At 40.4% G+C, this 23,820-nt stretch overlaps 1 protein-coding gene across 1 annotated transcript; it reads left to right on the top strand.

Annotated features, from left to right (window-relative positions):
• The first annotated feature begins 8,457 nt into the window (after positions 1-8,457).
• On the top strand, positions 8,458-13,978 carry LOC124256333 (fibrinogen-like protein 1). Its single transcript, XM_046690317.1, has 4 exons — positions 8,458-8,628; positions 10,597-10,696; positions 12,627-12,961; positions 13,560-13,978. Exons 1-4 carry the CDS (start codon positions 8,464-8,466, stop codon positions 13,887-13,889), a joined length of 930 nt encoding a protein of 309 aa, XP_046546273.1. The 5' UTR covers positions 8,458-8,463; the 3' UTR covers positions 13,890-13,978.
• Positions 13,979-23,820: the final 9,842 nt, after the last annotated feature.

Here is a 23,820-nt window from a genome sequence, read left to right on the forward strand (position 1 = left end):
GACAAATGTTTCATGCTGTCTTTCTCACATCTGAATACACCTTGTATGGTGTTGCTTGACAGACAGGCAGACAGACAGATAGTTTATTAAATAAAGTCACACCTTGTTAATAACATAAATAAAATTTTACATATACACTAAACGCCAAAAGAAACGTTACCCTCCTTCCTCAATGACGGAGGTACCTATCTTCAGCTGGCGTTGTGATGCGTGGACATCCACTTCTTGGTCTGTCTACCGTGATCCCAGTCTGTCTGAAGCCCTGAAGAAGTCTTATAACCGAGATACGGTGGTATCCGAAGGCGTTGGCAACAGCATTGTCGACCCCATCTGCACCATCCCAATGGCTCTTTCTCTCCCTTCAGCTGTTAATCGTTGCAAATTTCTCGTACGTGTGTTTTAGATCATGTCTTCTAGGCTCTCTTTATACCCTATAGAATCATTCTACTTATGAAATGGATGTAAATACTGCTTGAATATTGGTGCGTTTTGGCGATTGATATTGGTATGTGTAAACAGTAAATGGAAAGATGTTACTTTGCAAGCAAAAATGTTAAAGATAAGTTTGGATGTTCCTAAACATTTTTTCATAATATCAAAGACACGTTTTACTTGTTTTCACTCATGCAAATCAGCGGAAAATGTTTTAAAAGACTGAAATCATAGCAATGATAATTTTACAATTCTACACAATTTACAACAGTTGTTTCTTGTTTGAATAGCTGAAAAATGGTGACTTTAAATGCTTTATAATTGTCCCAAAGCAGAATATTTTATTTCAACCTTTCTTTTGGACATCAAAATCACTATTATTGGTTTATATTGGCATGGACGAATATAGGACAATTTAACTATTCTGAAAAAGATGCATTTCACCAAAATATGAATGCATTTGATAATTTATTTGCGTGAATTGCAAGAAGCAATTAAGCTTTCTTGTAAACTAAAACCTTCTTAAATATCTTTGATAGTTTTTCAGTAATTCATAAAGGTAGGAGGGTAACGTTTCTTTTGGCATCTAGTGTACATAAGAACATATATACTACTCACACTTTGCTAAGGATCACAAAAATTCACAACTTTACTTAAACGTAGATTTATAATTTGGAATTGTATCCATTTAAAACTGGATAAATAATGATATGGTAACACATTTTTAGGAAAACAGCCACTTTAGCTAACCGTATGCACTTGATACATGTGTAACCATAAAATGGTTTTCATGGCACAAATCAACCATTTTGCAAATCACGGCACGGGTCATTGACAAGTACACAACACCTGTCAATAGCAGGTATGGGATCCACAAAGTGCAGGGACATACTGAAAACTTGGATCTATGCTTACAATAGGCTTAGATATTTAAACCAAATTTGACCCCACATCATAGTTTTCTGTTGAAATACTGATTTGATCCTTAGCAAAGTGTGAATAGTATATTAAGATGTAACAAGCCACCCTGAGAGTCGTGAGAAACTATTTAACTATAAAATATTAACATATCATCATTGAAACTATCATTGAAACTAGCTTCATGGAAAGCATCATTGCAACTATCACGACAGTATATAACAAGTAGACTTATAAATTGAGGATTAAGGATAAAACCAAATAAAATATCACACAACATAAAAACGATTTGGACGCTATATAAAACATTTACCTTTAACATACATACTTAAAACCTATACATTAATATAATACAATTTCTGTTTTCGGATAGATGTGACCTGTGAAGGTCCGGGTTAGAATATTGATCTTCAGTAACCCATGTTTGTCTTAAGAGGCGACTAACGGGATCGGGTGGTCAGGCTTGCTGACTCGGTTGACACCTGTCATCGTATCCCAATTGCGTAGATCGATGTTCATGCTGTTGATCACTGGATTGTCTGGTCCAGACTCGATTATTTACAGACCGCCGCCATATAGCTGGAATATTGCTGAGTGCGGCGTAAAACTAATCTCACTCACTCACTCGGGTAGATATAATAGTTTTGCAGGTCTAGACCACAGCTAAAATCACTTCTGGTCCAGACAGTATAAAACCACCTTTCTGGGCATTATTAAAATTAGCAAATTCTGTGCCAGTTAAGATACCGTTATCGTAGAGGTCATCTCTGACATCTATATAAACTGGACAGTGTAGTAAAACATCGGCTTCATCTTCTCTAAAGTCGTTACATAATGGGCATGCTTTTTCTTCTAAAGAAGTGTTGTTGTAGCGTCTTGTCTCAGTTCGAAGAGGTGCTACTCCGCATCTATACTTGGCAATGGCGCCTCTCTGTGTACTACTAAGACGACTGTAATCGTGAGGTTCTGTTCAATGGCGCCTCTCTGTGTACTACTAAGACGACTGTAAACGTGAGGTTCTGTTCAATGGCGCCTCTCTGTGTACTACTAAGATCACTGTAAACGTGAGGTTCTGTTCAATGGCGCCTCTCTGTGTACTACTAAGATGACTGTAAACGTAAGGTTCTGTTCAATGGCGCCTCTCTGTGTACTACTAAGATGATTGTAAACGTGAGGTTCTGTTCAATGGCGCCTCTCTGTGTACTACTAAGACGACTGTAAACGTAAGGTTCTGTTCAATGGCGCCTCTCTGTGTACTACTAAGACGACTGTAAACGTAAGGTTCTGTTCAATGGCGCCTCTGAGTACTACTAAGACGACTGTAAACGTAAGGTTCTGTTCAATGGCCTCTCTGTGTACTACTAAGACGACTGTAAACGTAAGGTTCTGGTCCAAAGTCCTTTTAGTACAGTAAGCTCTTAGTTTATTGCCTTGGACAGCATTTCTTACTGATTTGATGGTTCTTTTATACTAGCTACTACGTATCATAACAACGTATGGCATGGATTTACAACTTCTTTATTATTTACAATCGACGTTTCTGGGCTACTTCTTGCCCTTTCATCAGGTGAATGACAGAGTATGATTTACATGAAAAGACTATAGTACGTACAGGAGGCAGTGAGATGGAATTAAAGATTGAGATGTACAGATATCAAGGAGATTAAACGATATGTTTTGATTGAGGTGTACAAAGTGGTATGTTTATGCAAAAGATTTATATAGAGATATCAGAGATATATTATGTAGTTCCTGTCATAAGTATGATTAAGTTCTTTAGACGGACTGGTTTCAATAAAATCAAACATATGGTGGATTCTAAAAACCTGGTTTCGCTTACGACGAGCTCGAGATGCCCAGAGGTGAAAATGAAAACTCGGTAAACCAGTCGACTTGAGTCCATATTTCGGAGTCTCATACATATACGACCCAGTCACAATGTCCCATTGTCGAACCACTGGTGGAATCCAACCCGTGTATCGCTTTGCTCGGTGCATTCTTCCGTACCCCGAGGAAGAATCTCATCGCTCTGTTTTGTATAGTTTCGATTCATGACATTTCATGCGTTCCCCATTAACGTTGCTCCAAGGCTGTACTGAATTCTGAGCCCATGGAGGCAAGTCTGGAGGAATATTTATAATTTTTTTTAGAAATTATGATTTATACTATTAATTATTACCTTAGAGACTTGTGCAAGTCTAGTTCCCCATACACAATCGCCATACTCTATAGCTGACTACATAATAGAGTCATATAGCTTGTAAAGGTTTTGAACACTACCCCTCCTCCTACTTACTTGTACTTTGTAAGTTTGTTACATATGTTATACTTGGGATTACACTTTCTTTGTATAGTACAAATTCTAGTACTTTTGTTGGGTTGAGCCCCATGCGGGATTCGAACCCACACCTTCAGAATCGCACATAAAGTCAGCCGCCTGACCCGCTCAGCCACCGCGACTTCCACAGTTGTACTTTGATATTAAAACACCCAGGGTTCTACTGGCGGGGTTTGCTTAAATCTTGCCATATGATTATAATCAAGGTATTCTATTAAAAGAAATTCCAGATTGTTGTACAACTCCAACAACTCCAGGGTATCTTCACCGCATTTAAAAACAGCATCAGTGCGAGTTATAGATGCGGTCCTTAATGTACAACCTTCGACTTGCAAACATTGTTCATAGAATTGTTATTGCACCATGTATTTATACCCAGTAAAAGATTCAAGTCATTTTCTGATTCAGCTAAAAGTACAATAGCATCTGCGTATGCTAGGATTCCAACTGTTTCCTCGTTGATAACGATACCCGCTGATAAATGGTTGGTAGATGTGAAAAGATCATTAATGTACAGGTTAAACAGAATTGGCGACAGTAAACAGCCTTGTTTTAGTCCACAATTTATATCAAACCACTCTGAATGACATCCGTTGAGTCTCACAGAGACTAACAGCTAGTTTCTGAAATAAACATATTTTACAGAAAAAAAGGTTTTAAATTAAAATGAAATTCAATAAAAAGAAACCTAGAGAATTTCTTCATTTTCATAAACTGTGGTAATCTAGACTTGCCACACATTCTAGACTTGCATGAGCTGCATTGGGTATATTTGTTTCAGGGTCTGCATGACAGACTAAGCCTTACACAGCACTCGACTATAAAATTAATTGCGTTCAGCATGCTGCCTTTTACGTGAGCTTCCAACAGCTTAGTGTACATTTTCCTCCTGTCAACACACTCGTAGGCTTTACAAAATCAATGAACGCTGCTCAAGTCGATTTCTTCATATATTTCCAAATTTCTATCATTGATGTAATGTAATAGATGCCTGGGTGCTATCAGGTAATTTATATAATGGACAACCAATCAACGCCGTGCAAAGAGTCAGCACAAGCGGGATTGGTGAGACGGCTGTCATATCATATCATCATATAAAACATTTATATAGTGCCAATTCCTGTCCAAAAGTACTGCTCTCCGAACAACTCAAGAATGAGGTATGTCTTCAGTTTAGATTTGAAAACCTTCAGGTTGTTAAACTTGTCCTTAACTCCAGTGGAAGTTGATGCAAGAGAGTGGGTCCTGCCACCTGAAATGATCGATCCCCAAACCTGGTACTGGACCTAAAGTGTGGGACAACAAGACCAAGATTTTCAGATCGGACGCTTCGGTTGGGCTGATATCTACGGTGGCATAATAAGGCCCTGTTTTTTTCTTTTTTTCTTGAAATTTCAAGATTGTACGTTGAAATTTCAAGATGTACGTTGAAATTTCAAGATGTCGATCTTAAAATTTCAAGTTAATAAGTTGAAATTTCAAGATATTTTACTTGAAATTTCAACTTAATGATCGCGTAAAACATCCTTTCAAACTATGAGTCCATTAGACTGACATTTACGATGCATCCACCTGTAACCATTACAATTACCCGATGTGTCACACTGTTGCAAAATGAACAAAGCCACTTCCATGATATCAGAATGGCCTTTTCTCCCGTGAAGTTGCAGCTATATAAACATCCTATAATAATCCTATAATTCTTGCCAGACAGAAGTAACCCCATCCTAACGCTACTACAAAAATACATAGAGATGATATTGTCTCTGCTTTGCTCCATTGTCATCGGCCACAATTCGTGTACAGAGAATTTGGAAATGCGCATAATGAACGAAGAACATTTCATTGAAGTACTAATTCTCTTGAATTTTCATGATACTAAGTTGAATTTTCATGATACTAAGTTGAATTTTCAAGATACTAAGTTGAATTTTCAAGAAAGGATGTTGAATTTTCAAGATAGCAAGTTGAATTTGTAAGATAGTAAGTTGAATGTTCAAGATACTAAGTTGAATTTTCAAGATGCTAAGTTGAATTTTTAAGATAGTAAGTTGAATTTTCAACATAAAAGATGCTGAATAATAGCGTAGCGTGGCCCTAATAGGCTTCCGTAGATATCTGGTGATCAGGTCAGATAGATGCTTTGGAGCTAGGTTATTGAGACACTTGAAAACAAAAAGGTTGAGTTTGTATTGGATTCTGTCTGATATGGGAAGCCAGTGTAATCTCTGCAGAACAGGAGTTCTGTGTGAGTATTTTTGTGATCTGGAAACAAGTCTAGCAGCAAAATTCTGTATGCGTTGGAGCTTTCCTATTGAGAATTGGGGCAGGCCATAGAGTAGGCAGTTACATTAGTCCATCCGAGATGAAATATGGATCAATGAACAGGTTGTCCTCTCATCAAGGTAGCGACGGATTTGCGAGATGTTTCGTAAGTGGTAGAATGACTTGCTGTAAAGTGACTACATATGAGCATCCAGAGATAAGTGAGAGTCAAAAATAACACCAAGGTTTCTTGCCTCGGGACTTGGGACAATGATTTGACCGTCAATGTGGAGGTCTGGTAGAGGAAGATGTTCAGCAGCTCGCTTTTAGGTAATGATGAACTTCTGTTTTCTCTCCATTCAGCTTCAGCCAGTGTGTTTCATCCAATGTTTGATTGCCTGTACGCAGCTCTCAATTTGCGCAAATGCTGTAGTGGATGATGGGCGACAAGTTGGCTCGAAGGACAGATACAACTGTGTGTCATCAGCGTAAAAAGGTGGACGGAAAGACTGTAACACCTGGGCACATAATGTCAGTGGCGATTATACTTGCCGTTCGTGACCAATTCATGTTATTCCGGCACATGGCGTATGAACATCAGAACTACTTCAAACAAGAACGATAACTCTATTTCTGTGTAATTCGAACAATAACTAACGTTAGAGAAGCGGTCGAAAATTGCTGTTAAATATATACTATCCCAAAAAAGAAACGCATAGGCGTTTTCTATTTTTGAAAATCTATTAATTACCTATTGTGTTCAAACAATCGTCAAACTATGTAACAAAAGTGTTGATAACATGATTTCACACAATTGCACAAGTAAAAATCGACTTTACCTGAAAATGTTGATTTTGATGAGATTTCTTACAAGGATTAAAAAGGCATTGCCACAACGCAACAGAAATCACCTTCCAGTTGAAATTGTGCATCAAAGCGCATGCACTGTCTGGCTATAAAAATCCAGATTACATTCGGAAATCGGCATTCCTTTTGAAGGAGTTTCAACGTCAAATCACTACGCCACGTCCGGACGCTGCGACACCGAACCTCGCCATTGAAAAAATGCACGCTGGAGATTACCAATCTTCTGAATGTTGGGTCTGAGCACGATATCACGGCTTACAGCTCGTTACAACCAAACAGGTATAACAAATGACCTTCCCCGTACAGGCAGACCTCGAGTCACCACTGTAGCCCAAGATCGGTACATCCGGGTACTATTTGCGTGATCGTACTGCCACGGGTGAGAGCACAACAGCCAGGGTGCCTGGACTTCGGAGGATATCCGGTCAAACTGTACGGAACATTTTGAGAGAGATTGGACTGAGAGCCATGAGATCCGACGTCGGGCCCGTGCTACGCCGTCACCATGGCGCTCAACGTCTCCGTTATCTAAAATTATCCACTTGGTTGTATAGACATATCCATCTTCTAAACTGATGCAAAAATTCATGTACTAAAGTCTATTTGTGGACGAGTTATACATGTTAGAAAATGCAACATTTTCGCAACAGATTTCTGGGTTATGCGGTTCTTTTTTGGAATAGTATAATTCAGGTTCTCTAAAATTGTAGTTTTCGAACACAGTTGGTACCTCAGATCTATGAGAAAAAGCATAGATTTCCTCTAAATATAAAGATAGTACATTAAGTCGGAAAATGCCACCATTGTAGGAGGAGTGAGTGAGTTTAGTTTTACGCCGCTTTTAGCAATATTCCAGCAATATCACGACGGGGGACACCACAAATGGACTTCACACATTGTATTCATGTGGGGAATGGAACCCGGGTCTTCGGCTTGAGGAGCGAACGCTTTAACCACTAGGCTACCCCACCGCCCCTGTAGTAGGAGGAAGAATAAATGTAGTGAGTCACTTTTCATGTTGCATAATGGCTGTACTCGTTGACCCCCTTCAACTCGTTTGTATAGACATTCAGTGATGTTTATATTTCGAACAGCTCCAAGTCTCAAGTCTTTTTCCATTTCACATGCATTTGTAGAATCAATACATCAAACTTCCCATTACCATCTCATCTCATTCACTGTTCGTTTGTTAAGTGCAAGATATAATCATGCTAGAATCATCATCAGAAGGTTGCTGGCAAACACGACTAAAGAGGATCAACCAAGAACGTGTTAGAGAATAACAACCAGATCGAACAAAAGTCGATTGACGCTCTAGGTAAATACATCACTTTCTTTTTCTCATAAAGACATCGCTACAACTCCATCGAGCATTGTTTTCTGTGAGAATCGATCTTAGTAAACGGAAGTTTGAGGTTTTTGTCATCCAACAAATACACCTAGCGGAACTGATTCAGTCAAAGGTCAGAGTAAACGGGCTGGTGGAAGAGAGCCTGTGTATAGCAGCAACTTTCATGTCGAGATGCTGGGGTTTGTCCTGTTCATGTTTGTGGAAGTTGAAGGAAGTTTCAATTCTGAGTACTACAATGCAGTTGACCCGTGTTTCAACACAACCGTTCCCCCCAGAAATGGTTCAAGCAACAATGGCTGATTCGGTTCCTGCCTGTGCTCTTCTGTGCTTGGAAAGCGACCAGTGCCAATCCTTCAGCGTAAGCAAAGACTTGCCCAGCGCTTGCTATCTGAACACATACCTGCTGGACAATGCTGGCTGTGTTGATGTGCAAAGGAACCACTACAATGTGAAAACGGTAAATAATGTCATCGTGTCCTATCACAATCCACATCATGGTCAGACCGCCTCCGTGGTGTAGTGGTTAGAGCGTCCGCCCGGAGAGCGGAAGGTCGCGGGTTCGATCCCAGACCGCGTCATACCAAAAGACGTTAAAAATATGGTACTTGTTGGTCCCTACCTGGCGCTCGGCATTAATGGGTACAACAAGGACTGGTCGACTCGGAGTCAGTATAATGTGTCTGAGTGGGATATTCATGCTTCACTGCGGCATGGTATCTCAGTGGGCTAGCACTATAAAACCAGCTTATGTCTGGGCTAGTACAAGCAGCCGCACATACACATACACACGCATGCACGTCGTCATATGAGCGAAATATTCTCAAGCACGACGTTAAACCCAATTTCACCTCACCTCACCTCACCTCACCTTACATCACGGTCATGATCATGATTATGATGATGATCGTCATCATCGTTGTCGTCGTTGTCATGATCACACTGGGCGGTGGGATAGCCTAGTAGTTAAAGCGTTTGCTCGTTACATCGAAGACCCGGGTTCGAGTTATCTATGGTAAATATATGACGTGTCGCCCAGTAATGGAGGCAGAGTATGAAATAAGGCCCGTCCGACCGCCCGAGACGGTCTAGATCTCTGACGGACGGTCTAAATTTACAGCTAGCGAGCCCGATGGTCTGGTAAAATGTTTAGATGTTCCATACATCTGAGTAAATCCACCATATTTGGTTTGTCTAAATCCATTTTGGGCTGGTAATATTTTGAAGTTACCAGCCCTGATGTCAGGCTGGATTTTGGGCTTATTTCATACACTGATGGAGGCCATCATAATGAAGTCAAAACATCTAAATTGAGGTAATATACATTCAATCATTCATTCGATTTTCAGAATTGTAAAAGCTTCATGAACAAATTTGGTTGGCTACTGAAGACTATGTTGTAATTTTGTAACTCCGGAAGGTACTAGTTGAATAACTTTTGGCTCATCTATCACTTGATTGTCTGGTTTGTTTCCGGGACGACGCTACTCAGGAGTACTGATGTGTGGCGTATGGCAGTAAATGCTTACTTCTTATGCGCATTATGTGCATGGTGGAGGGTACTGGTAGACCAGGGCGTACCGTTTTCGCGAACACCTGGTGTCCTCACTGATTTCCAGTGGTCCAATCATACAATTTTCACGGCTGTTTTTCCCATTATGCCAAATAGAATCTGTTTCTGTGGTTAATGAAGACTGGTTATTCTCTTGCATTTACGTTTTATATTCCAACTTCTTTAGAAAGAATTGGCCTTCAGCAACCCATTCTTGTTAGGCGACTAACGGGGTCGGGGGGTCAGGTTCGCTGACTTGGTTGACATGTCATCTTATCCCAACTGCGTAGAACGATGCTCATGATGTTGATCACTGGATTCTCTGGTCTAGACTCGATTATTTACAGACCGCCGCCATATAGCTGGAATATTGCTAAGTGCGGCGTTAAACGACACACCAAAAGCTTTAGATGGGACAGGCGTCCTACTCGCAGGTCGCTGTCCCTTAGGGACGCCAGGAACCTATTTTGTGGCCATAAACGTCTTCGAACTGCTTCACTTCGGGATTTACTCCCACATTAAGAAGACAGACAGTGCTATAGTGCTATATAGAATACTCTTCAAAGCGGCGTTAAACCCAACTCCCAAACTGTTTTAGGTAAAAGAACTTTAAGTTATATGCAGTGAGTGAGTTGGATTTTACGCCTCTTTTAACAATACTCGAGCAATAGAAATGGGCACCTATGCACCTATGTGGAGAATCGGACTAGGGTCTTCAGCGTGACGAGCGAACGCTTTAACATCTAGGCTACCCCTCCGCCCTTAAGTTATATGCAATATGCAAAAAGTATACAAGAGGTTTCAACATTAAATTATGTTTTCCTTGCATTTGTATTATTATTTTTTTGTCATTTTCTAAAATCGTTTTCTTTCGAGGATTCACCATGCCTAAACGGCGGCACCTACAACTCCACCACTTCGACATGTCGCTGCTACCATGGCTTTATTGGACATTATTGTGAAAGACTCATGTATGGTATGATGTTTAATTTGTCTAGTCTTTGGCTCAGATAAAGGTATGATATAAAACGTATACTGACTAAGGCAATACAGTGTTTATATCCTTGATGGGGTCTTGCATATACAGTATTTGTAAGTGTAAGTATGCTTTCTTTCCACCAGATTGTATTCCGAACTCAGGCAAAACATATCAGGATCTAACGTTCAAAGAATTTGTATTTTGAAAAAACGTAAACAAAGTTTCAAATAGGACGTTTCACATACAGAACTTTTGTTCCGATCTGAAAAAGATACAGAGTATTGCAAAAAGTATTCGAACACTTGACGTCACGTATTCATTCCATAGACTTACATGTTAATTTAGTGTAGCATAAATACTTTTCATGAATTTAATTTTCGTAAGATCTAAGTCAAATTTTGCACATTTGTGAGGAATCATCTTACCTACAATTGCATAATTTCTGTTTAATGTTCCGTTGCTTATTTATCGAATGGCAACAATTTAATCAACATGTGTACAGTGCCGTGAACGCCTTCAACATGGCGGCCTACGGGGTTGTGCATTGTGGAACCATACGTAACTTGAGAAATGTGATGTCATTAGTTAAATATAATGGGCGGAAAATCGAACTGAAATTATGTGCGCAGAGCAGAGATGATTTCAAATTTGCCTGTCAAACTTTACAAAGATCTATCTTAAACTCACTTCATGAAAATTATTTATCCTACACTGAAATACTAGCAACATGTAAGTCTATGGAAATTAGATCTGCGTCATGTGTCCGAATACTTTTTGCACCGGCTTGTAGTTTGCTGGTACTATCATTGGTTCTTAACCATGTATGGACATCATGTTATCTTGTATGGACAATAGACCTACCATTAGAAGCATAATTTGATATTTACGATAATGTCTCCGGTGACCTGAAAGGGTATCAACTGGTCTGTTCCTTGTACCGCGACCAAAATAAAACGCTTTATCAACCTACCTCACGTAAAACGGGTCATCTCAGACAGTCTTTTTGAAATCGAATCATATGGTTGTTTTGTAGACTATATAATCAGATATGTGTATTGTAAATCCCCGGGATGTGAATTGTAAAGTAAGTTCCCAGACCTCTGCACCGATGATTTCTAAACCTAGGATATTATTCATGATTGATACAACTTTGTCACTGATCGTAAAATATCACATTATTGAAAACTTCCAATATATAGTGGCGATAACTGGTTTCGAATCTGCAACCCTTCTCTCTCTAACTTGGCGGTTTTATCCACTAGGCTATGAAGGATGGCTGTAATAAAAAGAGATTGTTTGTCAGTATGAAACGTGTATTCCTCACAAGACGGGTACTACGGGCAGCGCACGTGCAGGACACGGGTAGCACGTGCATAACGCGTGCAAGGCAAGGTGTTGGCGGCCAGTCGCATCCCAGTTGACACTGGCTGTTCCATCATTTGCGGGCTGTCCCATCAATGTTGTTCTGCTCGGGGCGTATTGATGTCGATCGTATATATTATTTTAAAATATATTTTACGCAAAAACGGTTGATAAGTCGGAGAAAGCACTCCTACTCGGGTTTACTAGAGATTTACTAGATTCACAATCTCTAGTAAACCCGATTAGGAGTGGTTTCTCTAATACATATTGCAGGTTATGCACAGAACGCTTACTTCCATATAACGGAGCTGTTTATTCAACGGACTGTTATTTTAGTCAGCTAAGTCCGGATTACAGGGCATTGTCCTCATAGCAAGTTGATTGTTGGGACTGTTATCTTAGTCCGTAATCCGTAATTGAGAGAGTCCGGATTATAAAGCAAGCTTTAATGATAAATTAAGAACAATTTTGCCGGGAATCAGAGAGTAGTCCGGGTTATGGAGAAAACCGGATCACACAGAGCCCGGATTTGACAAACACCACTTTATACACATTGGTGTTTCAGACTGTACAGAGGGCTCTCAATCTCCTCATTACACTGACCAGAAAGGCCTTTTCTACATCCTTCCCCCAACCGCCTCCTCGCCATTCAAGGTCATGTGTAACATGAAATATGGCGGTAAGGTGTACCTGATGAGGAAAGACGCAACGTACCCTTATGTGGATTTCAACCGGACTTGGGAGGAATACAGAGACGGATTCGGAGATCTTACACTAGATGGGAACTTTTGGCTGGGGAACGAGAAGATCTTCCTCATCTCGACCTACCGGGACATGAAGCTGAACATCCAGATGTACCATAACAGTGACTTCTATCAACACTTTTATAAACAATTTAAGGTATCTGTGTATGTCTGGGTGGATTGATGAATGAAACTGTTTTGTTTTTTGCGCCGAAGATGATATTTAAGCCATGCAAACGGCGTCCTGTAATATGCTTCGGCCAAGTAAATAAGAGTCAAGTGTCCTGGAGTACCATCGATGTACTGCCGTTGCCCTATGTTTCCACAAGATCGTACACTGGAAACGTCTCATCCTCATTAGTTGGCCCTTGAGTTTTACTGGGGACGTATTCTATTAGGGGTTATTCAGGAGTGGAATTGCAGGAATAGCTTACGTACTATAAACACGTAAACGGGTAGCGTACTCTCGCGCTCTTATTTAAAGTTATTCAAAATTAGTACCGGTCTCGATTTACGGACAAAAGAAAATATACATTCTTGCCTGATGGCGGCATTGAGCCTTTGGGGCGGTCAATATATTTAGAAAAATCCATTTTTGAAGTGCCCGATAGTGTACAATGTGAATGACAAGCAATACTCTAGGGTATTCTAAAGCAGATTGTTTGAAAGGTCATTGGTCCAGGTGTTACGAAGCTGGATGATCTTTGATGACATAATGTTTATGAGAATATTCCTAAACTGTTACTTTGTTTCAGGTGCTAAATGAGTCAAGCGGTTATAAGGCGTCGTACATTCACCATTTCGGTAATAGCAAACACAATTTCACCCATTATCTCGACAACTGCATGAAAGATCAGAATGAGATGCTATTCACCTCTATCGACCGCGACAACGACCTCAAAAATGGCGAGAACTGCGCGCAAATACGTCTGTCTGGATGGTGGTACAACGAATGCGGCGGTTGTAACCCGACAGGGAAACTACAGAACAGGTCTGATATTTACCAGGACTCAGATCCGATCTACATGTCTGTTCCCGTCCCAGGCAATTGGACCCCTACACTTATGGAGTTAAGTCTTAAATGAATTAACATTCCATAAATCTGAAGAGTGAATGAAAAACGCTTTCTAATATAATGATGATAATAATAATAATAATAATAGTCCACTTTATTAGCACCATTCCAGGATGAATATCTTGCTGAAAGTGCTATTATTAACTCAATGTTAATTATGCAAAATCACAAGTTGCAGAAGTTGAAGTGTGTGTAGGCAATGTGAAGACATGGATGACCGCAAGTAAACTCAAACTAAACGATAACAAAACAGACATTCTCATAGTTTGTTCACCAGCCAACAGAGCTAAACTGAGCGTGAATTCACTTAAGATAGGTGAATCTCAGATCTCCGTGAGCCCTACAGTAAAAAACCTGGGTGTCATGATAGATTCTACACTTTCTATGGAGCCACACGTCAGCAACTTATGTAAAATCTGTTATCACTTAAGGAATATCTCCAGCATACGCCACCTATTAACAACTGACGCAACACACCATCTTGTAAGATCTATGGTGTTGTCCCGCTTACTACTGTAATAGTCTGCTTGGGAACATGAACAAAGACCTGCTCTCCAGTTTGCAAAAAGTCCAAAATGCAGCTGCCAGATTGATCTGAAGAACCACCAAGCACAGCCACATCTCCCCAATCCTCATTAGTCTGCACTGGTTACCACTCCCAGCTAGGATAGAATACAAAATACTTAGCATGACTTACAGATGTCTTAACAACGCAGCTCCATCCTATCTCTCTAGTCTTGTAAGGGAGTATGTTCCAACCAGGACTCAGATCAGCCAATCAGTCGCTGCACATCATCCCAAATGCACGTCTGAAGACATATGGACACCGACGTTTTTCCTACTTGTCACCTATCCTCTGGAACAATCTGCACGTGTCTCTCAAAGAATCCCCCTCAATAGCCAGCTTCCAGTCTAACTTGAAAACTTTCCTGTTCAAGAAGCACTATGACATCTAAATGAACTCATGTTGCAAATATGTATATAGTTAGCGCCATGAGCAACCACTTGGTGATTGGATATAGGGCGCTATACAAATGGACTTATTATTACCCCGGATAACACAAGCTGCCTGTGAGGCGCTAGAAGGCTAATAGTCTCATGACTTATTTCACCGGGTACCCATTTTCTAATGATTTGGTATCTCTCTATCTCAAGTGTTTTGCTACGTACCAAGGTATCATTGTTGATATCTTTGCATCAAATGGTTGAAACAAATGTATGCGGAAGACCAAAATCACGAATACCTTTTTTGATTAAATTGCAATAGTAATTGCAAAGAAGGAGTGAAATACTATAAACTAGGGGATATAGAATAAAAAGGTGTCACAGCAGTGGATATTTTCTATCATAAATAATCGATTTTTCGTTGTGTTCCTGCATTTCGATTGGCTGATCTGGTCACGTGTTATTAAATTCATTTCCCAATGAATGTAAAAAATTAAGCCACGCCCATCAAAGCGGACCTCTTTCACCACTATGGATTGTCGGATCGTTCAAACCACGGAAAGGAATGAAACAAGATACCTGCAAGGCCTTCAGGCTCGTTTGCTGACAGTCTGACCGTTAAAACTCCCGCCTCTTACCGTGATTGACAGGTCTTGCGAACCATGTTTTGATGCCACTCTCCGTTGATTCGCTAATGATTTGTGTGCATGTCAAGTTATGTACATACATTAAACACTCGCCTGATACATAGACTGTGAAATGTTTTTCGTTGTCCAATATAATCACCGTGTTCAACTTTTAATACGTTTTTCCAATCAGCGTGTTCACCTATTATAATAAGCATTCCCAATCAGCGTGTTCACCTTTTTAATAAGTATTTCCAATCAGTGCGTTCACCGATCTTAATAAGTATTTCCAATCAGCGTGTTCACCTATTATGATAAGTATTTCCAATCAGCGTGTTCACCTATTATAATAGGTATTTCCAATCAGTGCGTTCACGGATCTTAATAAGTATTTTCAATCAGCGTGTTCACCTATTATAATAAGTATTTCCAATCAGTGCGTTCACCGATCTTAATAAGTATTTCCAATCAGCGTGTTCACCTATTATAAGTATTTCCAATCAGTGCGTTCACCGATCTTAATAAGTATTTCCAATCAGCGTGTTCACCTATTATAATAAGTATTTCCAATCAGTGCGTTCACGGATCTTAATAAGTATTTCCAATCAGCGTGTTCACCTATTATAATAAGTATTTCCAATCAGTGCGTTCACCGATCTTAATAAGCATGTTCAATCAGCTTGTTTACCTAATTAAATAGGTATTTCCAATTAACATGTTTACCTTTTTAATAAGTATTTCCAGTCAGCGCGTTCACCTTTTTAGTAAGTAATTCCAATCAGCTTGTTCACCTATTTTTATACGTATTTCCAATCTGCGTGTTCACCTATTTTCATAAGTATTTCCAATCAGCTTGTTCACCTAATCAAATAGGCATTTCCAATTAACGTGTTCACCTTTTCAATAAGTATTTCAAATCAGCGTGTTCGCCTATTTTAGTAGGTATTTCCAATCAGCTTGTTCACCTATTTTAATAAGTATTTCCCATCAGCTTGTTCACCTACATTAATAAGTATTTCCAATCAGATTGTTCACCTTGTTATTGAGTATTTCCAATCAGCGCGTTCATCTTTTTAATAAGTATTTCAAATAAGCGTGTTCAACCTTTTAATCCGTATTTCCAATCAGCGTGTTCACCTTATTAATCCCTAGTTCTTATCAGCGTGTTGTTGCATCTGTTCAATTGACATACTACATGTGAAGCTTTGTCAACTAATAAACACGTCATAACGTCACATAGTTGTGTGATAAATCAATATTCTCTGCAGAGAGAGAGAGAGAGAGAGAGAGAGAGAGAGAGAGAGAGAGAGGGGGGGGGGACGTTTTGCTCTCACGTCTCCACTTCACTTTGTGTATCTGACTGTCCGTCATGTTTGTGTGTGTATTAGGGGAGCTTGTTGTTGGCTGATTCCGTTGCTAGATGTCTGTTCTTTATTCCTAGATTGTCTCAGGCGGTGTCTGTTTCTCCTCAGTATGCCTCTGTGTGAAGAACACATGTACAGGATCTTGGTTTAGTATTCTGTGAGCATTGAGGGACTCCAATTATCTGTTGATGAATCCAGAACTGTGATTGTCCAGGGTTTGGTGGGGGGCGAGTCTTTTGCAGTTCAGTCATTGATTTCTGGCTTTCCCTTCTTTCTTGCAAGTTCTCTTATCGTGTCTTTGATTCTTGCTATAATTTCGTGTTGACATCAGTAGGGGAGTCCATACCTTTCTTAGAAACAGAATTTCCATCAGGCTTGGGAGCTTCGGGTGAACTGGGATTGATCAAAGGTAAGTAAGACATGTTTCACACCTTCTTCACCTTTCCTCGTGACTGCTCTTGCCAATAGAACAGGTTACACACATTCTTTCAATGAACATTCATTCATCTTTGGCCTTTGTGTCAGTTTCAATGACTTCAGATGATTGTTCTCAATGCTGAGGTGACCCTTTGATAAGAATCTCTTATTCCATAGCTTTTGGCAGGGGCATTTTTTCAGCCATCTTCGACTGAGAGCTCATCCTTTGTCTCAGGTCAGCGAGACTTTTCAGTTCACTCAATCACTGCATAGTATAAATGTTCCATAAGGGCGTCTTTCCCTCCTATGGTTTCTGGTAATCACTCCTGGCCCTTGTAATGGTTTGTTCCATAATGCGTTCGTTGAGTTCTGTAGCATTAAATCTGTGCTTGTCTTGGACAATGTGTTACACAATGGTAGTGTTTCGTCCTTCCGTTGACATCAATAATGCAGCTTCAGTCTAGCCTCTCTTAAGCGTCCTAGTGAATCGAGTAGCTGTTCAAAACGGTCCCATATATAATCATGATACATTTCAAGCTCTTCTGTAAGAATTCATGAGTTTTACCGCGTGAAAGCCCCATCTCAACTAAGTTTTCTGGTACTTTGATTTTCCTCATTGACAGTAATGCTTTTGAAATACCATGTTACTTTTAGTTTGAACAAACACAACACTTCAGTGATACGGTGCGATGCCCAGCCAACCCATCGTGGAACGTCTTCCATTCTGATAATTCATGTGGGAATAATACTTCATACAGCGTAGATCGATATGCCACACTTAATATGTGCAGGCAGTTTAAAACCTAGATGTGTTTTGAAGCATTTTCTCTTTGGGAAAGTTCTAACAATGTTTATCATTGACATGACCTATTCAGATTCTTATACTGCATTTAGACTTCGCTAATCTGCCTGTAATTTCCATGATGCTGACACAGTAAACACTCACATCGATTCCTTGATGCATTTCCGCTGTCACAATTTAAGTTTTTCATTGAAAACAATGAATTCATTCTGAGTTGTATTTTCTTACAGTGTCCATGATATCCAGTCCTTGTTTCCGACAGACCACCTTCACGTGTGTTCTATAAGACTCAATTGCTTTCCACGGTTCACTCATGAGTATAAACGAGATCCTATACGTGATACTCAACAGCTATCCCCATAGGCTATAGGGCTTTTTAGGGGTGGTAGGGTAGCCTACTGGTTAAGGCGTTCGCTCGTCACGTCGACAACCCGGGTTCGATTTTCTACATGGGTACAATGTGTTAAGTCCATTTCTGGTGTTCACACAAGGATGTTGTTGTTGGGATATATAGAAACGGCGTAAAACCATACTCACTCATTCACTACAACGTTTTTGGCGATGATAATTTGGGGGCAAATAATGTCTAGAAGTGTACAGATACGTTACCAAAGGCTTGCTTTTTCACCTCAAGTGGTTGTGGAATAATTACAAGCTGATTAAAATCCGACATTTCTTTATCATCTAATGAACATTAAAAATAATGGACAGTAATTTGTCAATACAAGGATGTTATAACATGCTATGACTCTTGCCTTTGTGTAAACGTGGGACTATACGCGGAACGAAGCAACTGCACGTTCATCATAAATATATCGTCACGACTTCAGTGATGACTTTTACATCGAACTATGCCCTTAGACCCTTAGATTTATAGTCACAACTAGAAGAAGCTGGCGAAACTAGCTGAAATCGTTTAAACCTACCTTCATGTTTACAAACTAGTGATGGTTCTGTCTCCTTTATTTTTTTTTTTTTTGGGTGGGGGTGGGGGTGGGGTGGGGTGTGCACATGAAAACGCTCTCTCTCTCTCGATATTGGCAGTGATTTAGATGATTCCTGTCCGGAGAACGTAAAACCTTTCTTGCTACTAATCCATAAAATATACTTCATAAGGACGTTCATGAGAGGCATTAAGAAGTTGGTGAACATATAAGAAGAGTATATGGATAGCAACTTCTGCTTTATTGTATAACACAACGTTTCTGGACCACTTCTTGCCCCTTCTTCGGGTGATTCAACGTTTCTGGGCTACTTCTTGCCCAGGTGATTGAATCACCTGAAGAAGGGGCAAGAAGCAGCCCAGAAACGTTATGTTATACAATAAAGAAGAAGTTGCCATCCATATATTCGTCTTATCTAAACTTCATAAGGGTTTCAAATATAACAGTTGTTGAGGTTATATCAGGTATTTTTCTAAAGCGGACAATCAGGTTACACACGGGTCTCTTCTTTAACAATGCCGGGGCGGTGGGGTAGTCTAGTGGCTAAAGTGTTCGCTCGTCACCCCGAAGACACGGGTTCGATTCCCCATATAGGTACAATGCGTGATATCGCTGGAATATAGCCAAAAATGGCGTAAAACCCAACTCACTCACTTTAACCATTGCCTGACACCAGGTGTTCAGTCGACAGTGGAGTGTTAGTGCTGCGGTCTCTACCGTTATCGGAATATTGACAGGACGCTTCTCTGAAATCTCTTGCTATGACTGAGTTTACTTTTACGCCACTTTTAGCGATATATCACGGGGGACACCAGACACGACATAATGTATTCTAAACTGTTTCTGTAGATTTATTGTCCAGCAACGAGAATCAGACTTACCTACGACAACGATACAAATAGAATGTGTAGAATACCATCGTTAACTAGACATGATGACGACGACGACGATGATGATGATGATGGTGATGATGTGAAGAAATGTGAAGAAATTTAGAGATGCGATTTCATTTCAAAGTTGGATTTCGGATACGACCTTAAAATGTAATCAACTCTTACCGCATCTTCTGAAAACAGGCATTTCGTTTTGAGGAATCGTCGTCGAACTATATGAAGCTGCTGTAAAATCTGTGATAATGCCCAGCCAAAAGTGAATAGTCCACATCTTCAGCTCAAAATGCGTCACAGAAGAGGATTCTTGTTGATTTGATAATGGAAAGTATTCAGGAAAATTCCATACACTATTATTTCCCTTCTGCAGTAATCTTAATTTCGATTGTTCAAAATGACATCGAACTGAATGAGATAAGTCCAACTTAACAATGCTTTCCCCAACACACTGGCTACAATACATGTGTATATACATCGTGAATACAGAATAATAATAATAATAATAATAATAATAATAGGCCATTTATATAGCGCCTTTCCACGTCGCGGGGATATGCTCAAAGCGCTTCCTGAGCTCAAGTTAAAACTATATACAGCTGGCAGGTACGGATGATTGGAAGTCTCACTTGTAGCGGAGAAGTAGAAGAGTCTTTAGTCGTGTTTTGAATGTACTTAGGGAAGGAGATGATAGGGAGAGAGTTCCACTGAGAAGCTGCTGCATATGAAAAGGTTCTTGAGCCAAATGATTTTAGATTGTAGCTCGGGACAGCAAGTAACAGTTGTTGTGATGAGCGCAGAGTTCTTTCTGGAGAGAAATGTGTCAGAAGGTCTTGAAGGTAGGAAGGTCCTGAGTTGTAGAAAGACTGATAGGTGAGGCAGAGAATCTTGAAATCAATCCTTTCACGAATGCGGAGCCAGTGTAGAGAGTTTAGAATGGGAGAGATGTGACAGCGAGGACTGGTGAGAGTGATGATGCGTGCAGTTTTGTTCTGGATTTTCTGAAGACGATTGAGTTGAGACGAAGAGATGCCAAACAGTAAACTATTGCAGTAATCCATGCGGGATAAAATCAGTGTCCGCACAAGGGTGGCAGTGGCTTCTTTTATTAGGACTTTGCGGATGCTGCCGATGTTCTTCAGATGGTAGTGGCAGGCCTTTACTAGATGATTTATTTTCTTGTCCATGCTGAGGTTTGAGTCCCAAAGAACGCCAAGCTTTTTCACAAGAGGAGAAAAGGGAATCTAAGATTGCCCAATGAAAATATCTTTGATGGTAAGGTTTCGTTTTTTTCTGTCATGATTGTGGAGATGACCATTGTTTCTGTTTTATAGTCGTTACGTTTCAGCTTGTTAGCAGACATCCAGGATCTTGTGCTGGAGAGGCATGCTTCAAGGTTGGTCTTGCACTCTAGCTGACTTTGATCTGAGGACTTAAAACTGTCAAACAATTGGCTGTCGTCCGCATAGAAATGCTGAGGCACATGATAAGCAGACATAAGTTTTCCGAGCGGTTGAGTATACAGGGAGAAAAAATTGGTCCAAGAACTGATCCCTGGGGAACTCTACAGGTTAGGGTGTGACTGGATGATGAAGATGTTCCGATGTGAATGGCCTGCCTGAGGTTGGTTTTACGCCGCTTTTAGCAATATTCCAGCAATATCACGGCGGGGGACACCAGAAATGGGCTTCACTCATTGTACCCATGAGGGGATTCGAACCCTGGTCTTCGGCGTGACGAGCCAACGCTTTAACCACTAGACTACCCCACCGCCCCGCCGATGTGAATGGACTTGGGTCTGTCTGAAAGGTAGGATCTAGGTAGTCAAGAACTGTATTAGTTAAACCAAATTCTTTCAGCAAACGCTCAAGAAGAAGTTCATGGTTAATTGTGTCGAAAGCCTCAGATAAATCCAGGAGGACAAGCAAAGCAGATTCACCATGGCCGACTGCAGATCTGACAGAGTTCAAGACATAATTTAGAGCAGTTTCTGTGCTGTGAGCCTGCCTGTAGGCAGATTGGTAACAATCAGTCAAGTTATGCTGAGAAAGATGATCCGAGAGTTGTTGTTTGACTACTTTTTCCAGAACTTCAGACATGAACATCAAATTTGAGACAGTACGATAGTTTTTTAGGCACTGAGAGTCAAGCATGGTTTTCTTGATGAGAGGTTTGACTACAGCTCGCTTAAAGCATGATGGTACACAACCTGATGATAAACTTAGGTTGATGATCTTGGTAATGATTTGCAGAATTATATCCAGTATTTTCAAAAGGAATTTTGTCGGGATAGGATCAAGGTCACATGAAGTTGGTTTTGACGAAAGAATTATTTTCTTGACCTCAGATTCGGTTACTGGATGGAATGAACTGAGCTGGGTACCAATGGGCTCCCAGAATACAACGTCAGAGGAAGAATCAATATCAACTCGTAGTTTCGTGATCTTCTCATTGAAGAAGGTGTTGAAATCCTCTGCCAATGTCTTTTCCTCGCCATGAGGAAGTAAGATTTCCTTAGATTTTCCAAGGATCTTGTGGAGAGAGCTGTGTAAGCGTTTTGGATTGTCTGCAATCCTAGAAATTTCCTCATTGATGTAATGAGCGCGAGCATTTCTGATTTCTTTGGCAACCATCCATCTATGGACATAGTAAACCTGGACAGACATGGCCACTAATCTATTAGTCCCAGACAAGTAACATTCGTGACAGACTAGTTGTTTTATCCACAAATCTAGTTCCAATGGCGACACTGAACTGCCCTATTACAGAAATTATACACCTGCGTTTGACAGTGGCTAAAACGAAGCATACGAGAACTGGTTATCCGATGTTTGTTTACTGTTAGAACTCTACTCAATCAATATTGGAACACTATCAGATGTCACTCTATGGCATACAGCAGAGGCACTTACTTACTCACTTATTACTAATGGCGGCGGTCTATAAGTAATCGAGTCTGGACCAGACAATCCAGTGATCAACACCATGAGCATCGATCTGCGCAATTGGGAACCGATGACATGTGTCAACCAAGTCAGCGAGCCTGACCAGCCGATCCCGTTAGTTGCCACTTACAATAAGCTTGGGTTACTGAAGATCAATCATCCTCGATAATGTCCAGGGTATACCTTACGATGACTCTCCACTATACCCTGGATGCATCCACGGCTTGGCCCGATAACTTTGCTCCGCATTCTCACTGTAGCCAATCAGCGAAGCCGCCCTTACATCCGAGCTTGCCAGTGTCAACAGAGATAACGGTCGCAGTCGCGAAGGTTTGTTCGCAGGGCCACTCAGATTTTGGGGGAAATAATACAGACAAATTGACAGATCTGAAACTTTAAAAAAATATATGAAAGAACTCCTTCTACCTCATTCAGAGTACCCGTGCATTACTTGTGTTGCCAAGTTTAAGCGGTTAGATAATTTAAGAAGCGAAACTGAGTTGTGATTGGTTCGCTCAACTTCCCAGCGTAAACACCTGATTGGATAAAAAGCCAGCAAAGGGAGGTAATAAAATTATCGGACCAAGCCGTGGATGCATCCAGGGTATAGTGGAGAGTGATCGTAACGGAGATTATCGAGGATGAAGATCAATATGCTAACCCGGACCTTCACGGGTGTATCGAAATGAACTCCTGAAAACGCCTGTGCGTTTCTTTTTTTTCTTTTTTTGAAGAGCGTATACGTAATACATGACATCCCATATTAACGAGTAATGTTGTGTTATTGTTCTGGTATATTGTATAATGTGTATTGTATGTTTAAGACACATAGTTAAAGAAGCACCTCCTTTCTGAGAGTGACTCGCTTACTGTGAAATGATACCACATGCTGGTGATGAAATGCCCATCCCGACCGGCTCTTAATACTACAACGACCCCCTTCTGTATGCAAATGTCCAGTATGATGCTATATTCGCGTCTGCCACTACCGGCCATAGACAAACTATCACA

Source organism: Haliotis rubra, unplaced genomic scaffold (genome assembly GCF_003918875.1).
Source record: "Haliotis rubra isolate DU_JTF1 unplaced genomic scaffold, ASM391887v1 Scf624, whole genome shotgun sequence".
NCBI classification, from domain to species: domain Eukaryota; kingdom Metazoa; phylum Mollusca; class Gastropoda; order Lepetellida; family Haliotidae; genus Haliotis; species Haliotis rubra.

Bases quoted from the DNA above. Each gene is read 5' to 3' on its own strand.
- LOC124256333 (XM_046690317.1), top strand. From the start codon at position 8,464: ATGGCTGATTCGGTTCCTGCCTGTGCTCTTCTGTGCTTGGAAAGCGAC. The intron at 10,697-12,626 runs GTATGATGTTTA...TTGGTGTTTCAG, and splicing joins TTGTGAAAGACTCATGTATG to ACTGTACAGAGGGCTCTCAA. The intron at 12,962-13,559 runs GTATCTGTGTAT...ACTTTGTTTCAG, and splicing joins ACTTTTATAAACAATTTAAG to GTGCTAAATGAGTCAAGCGG.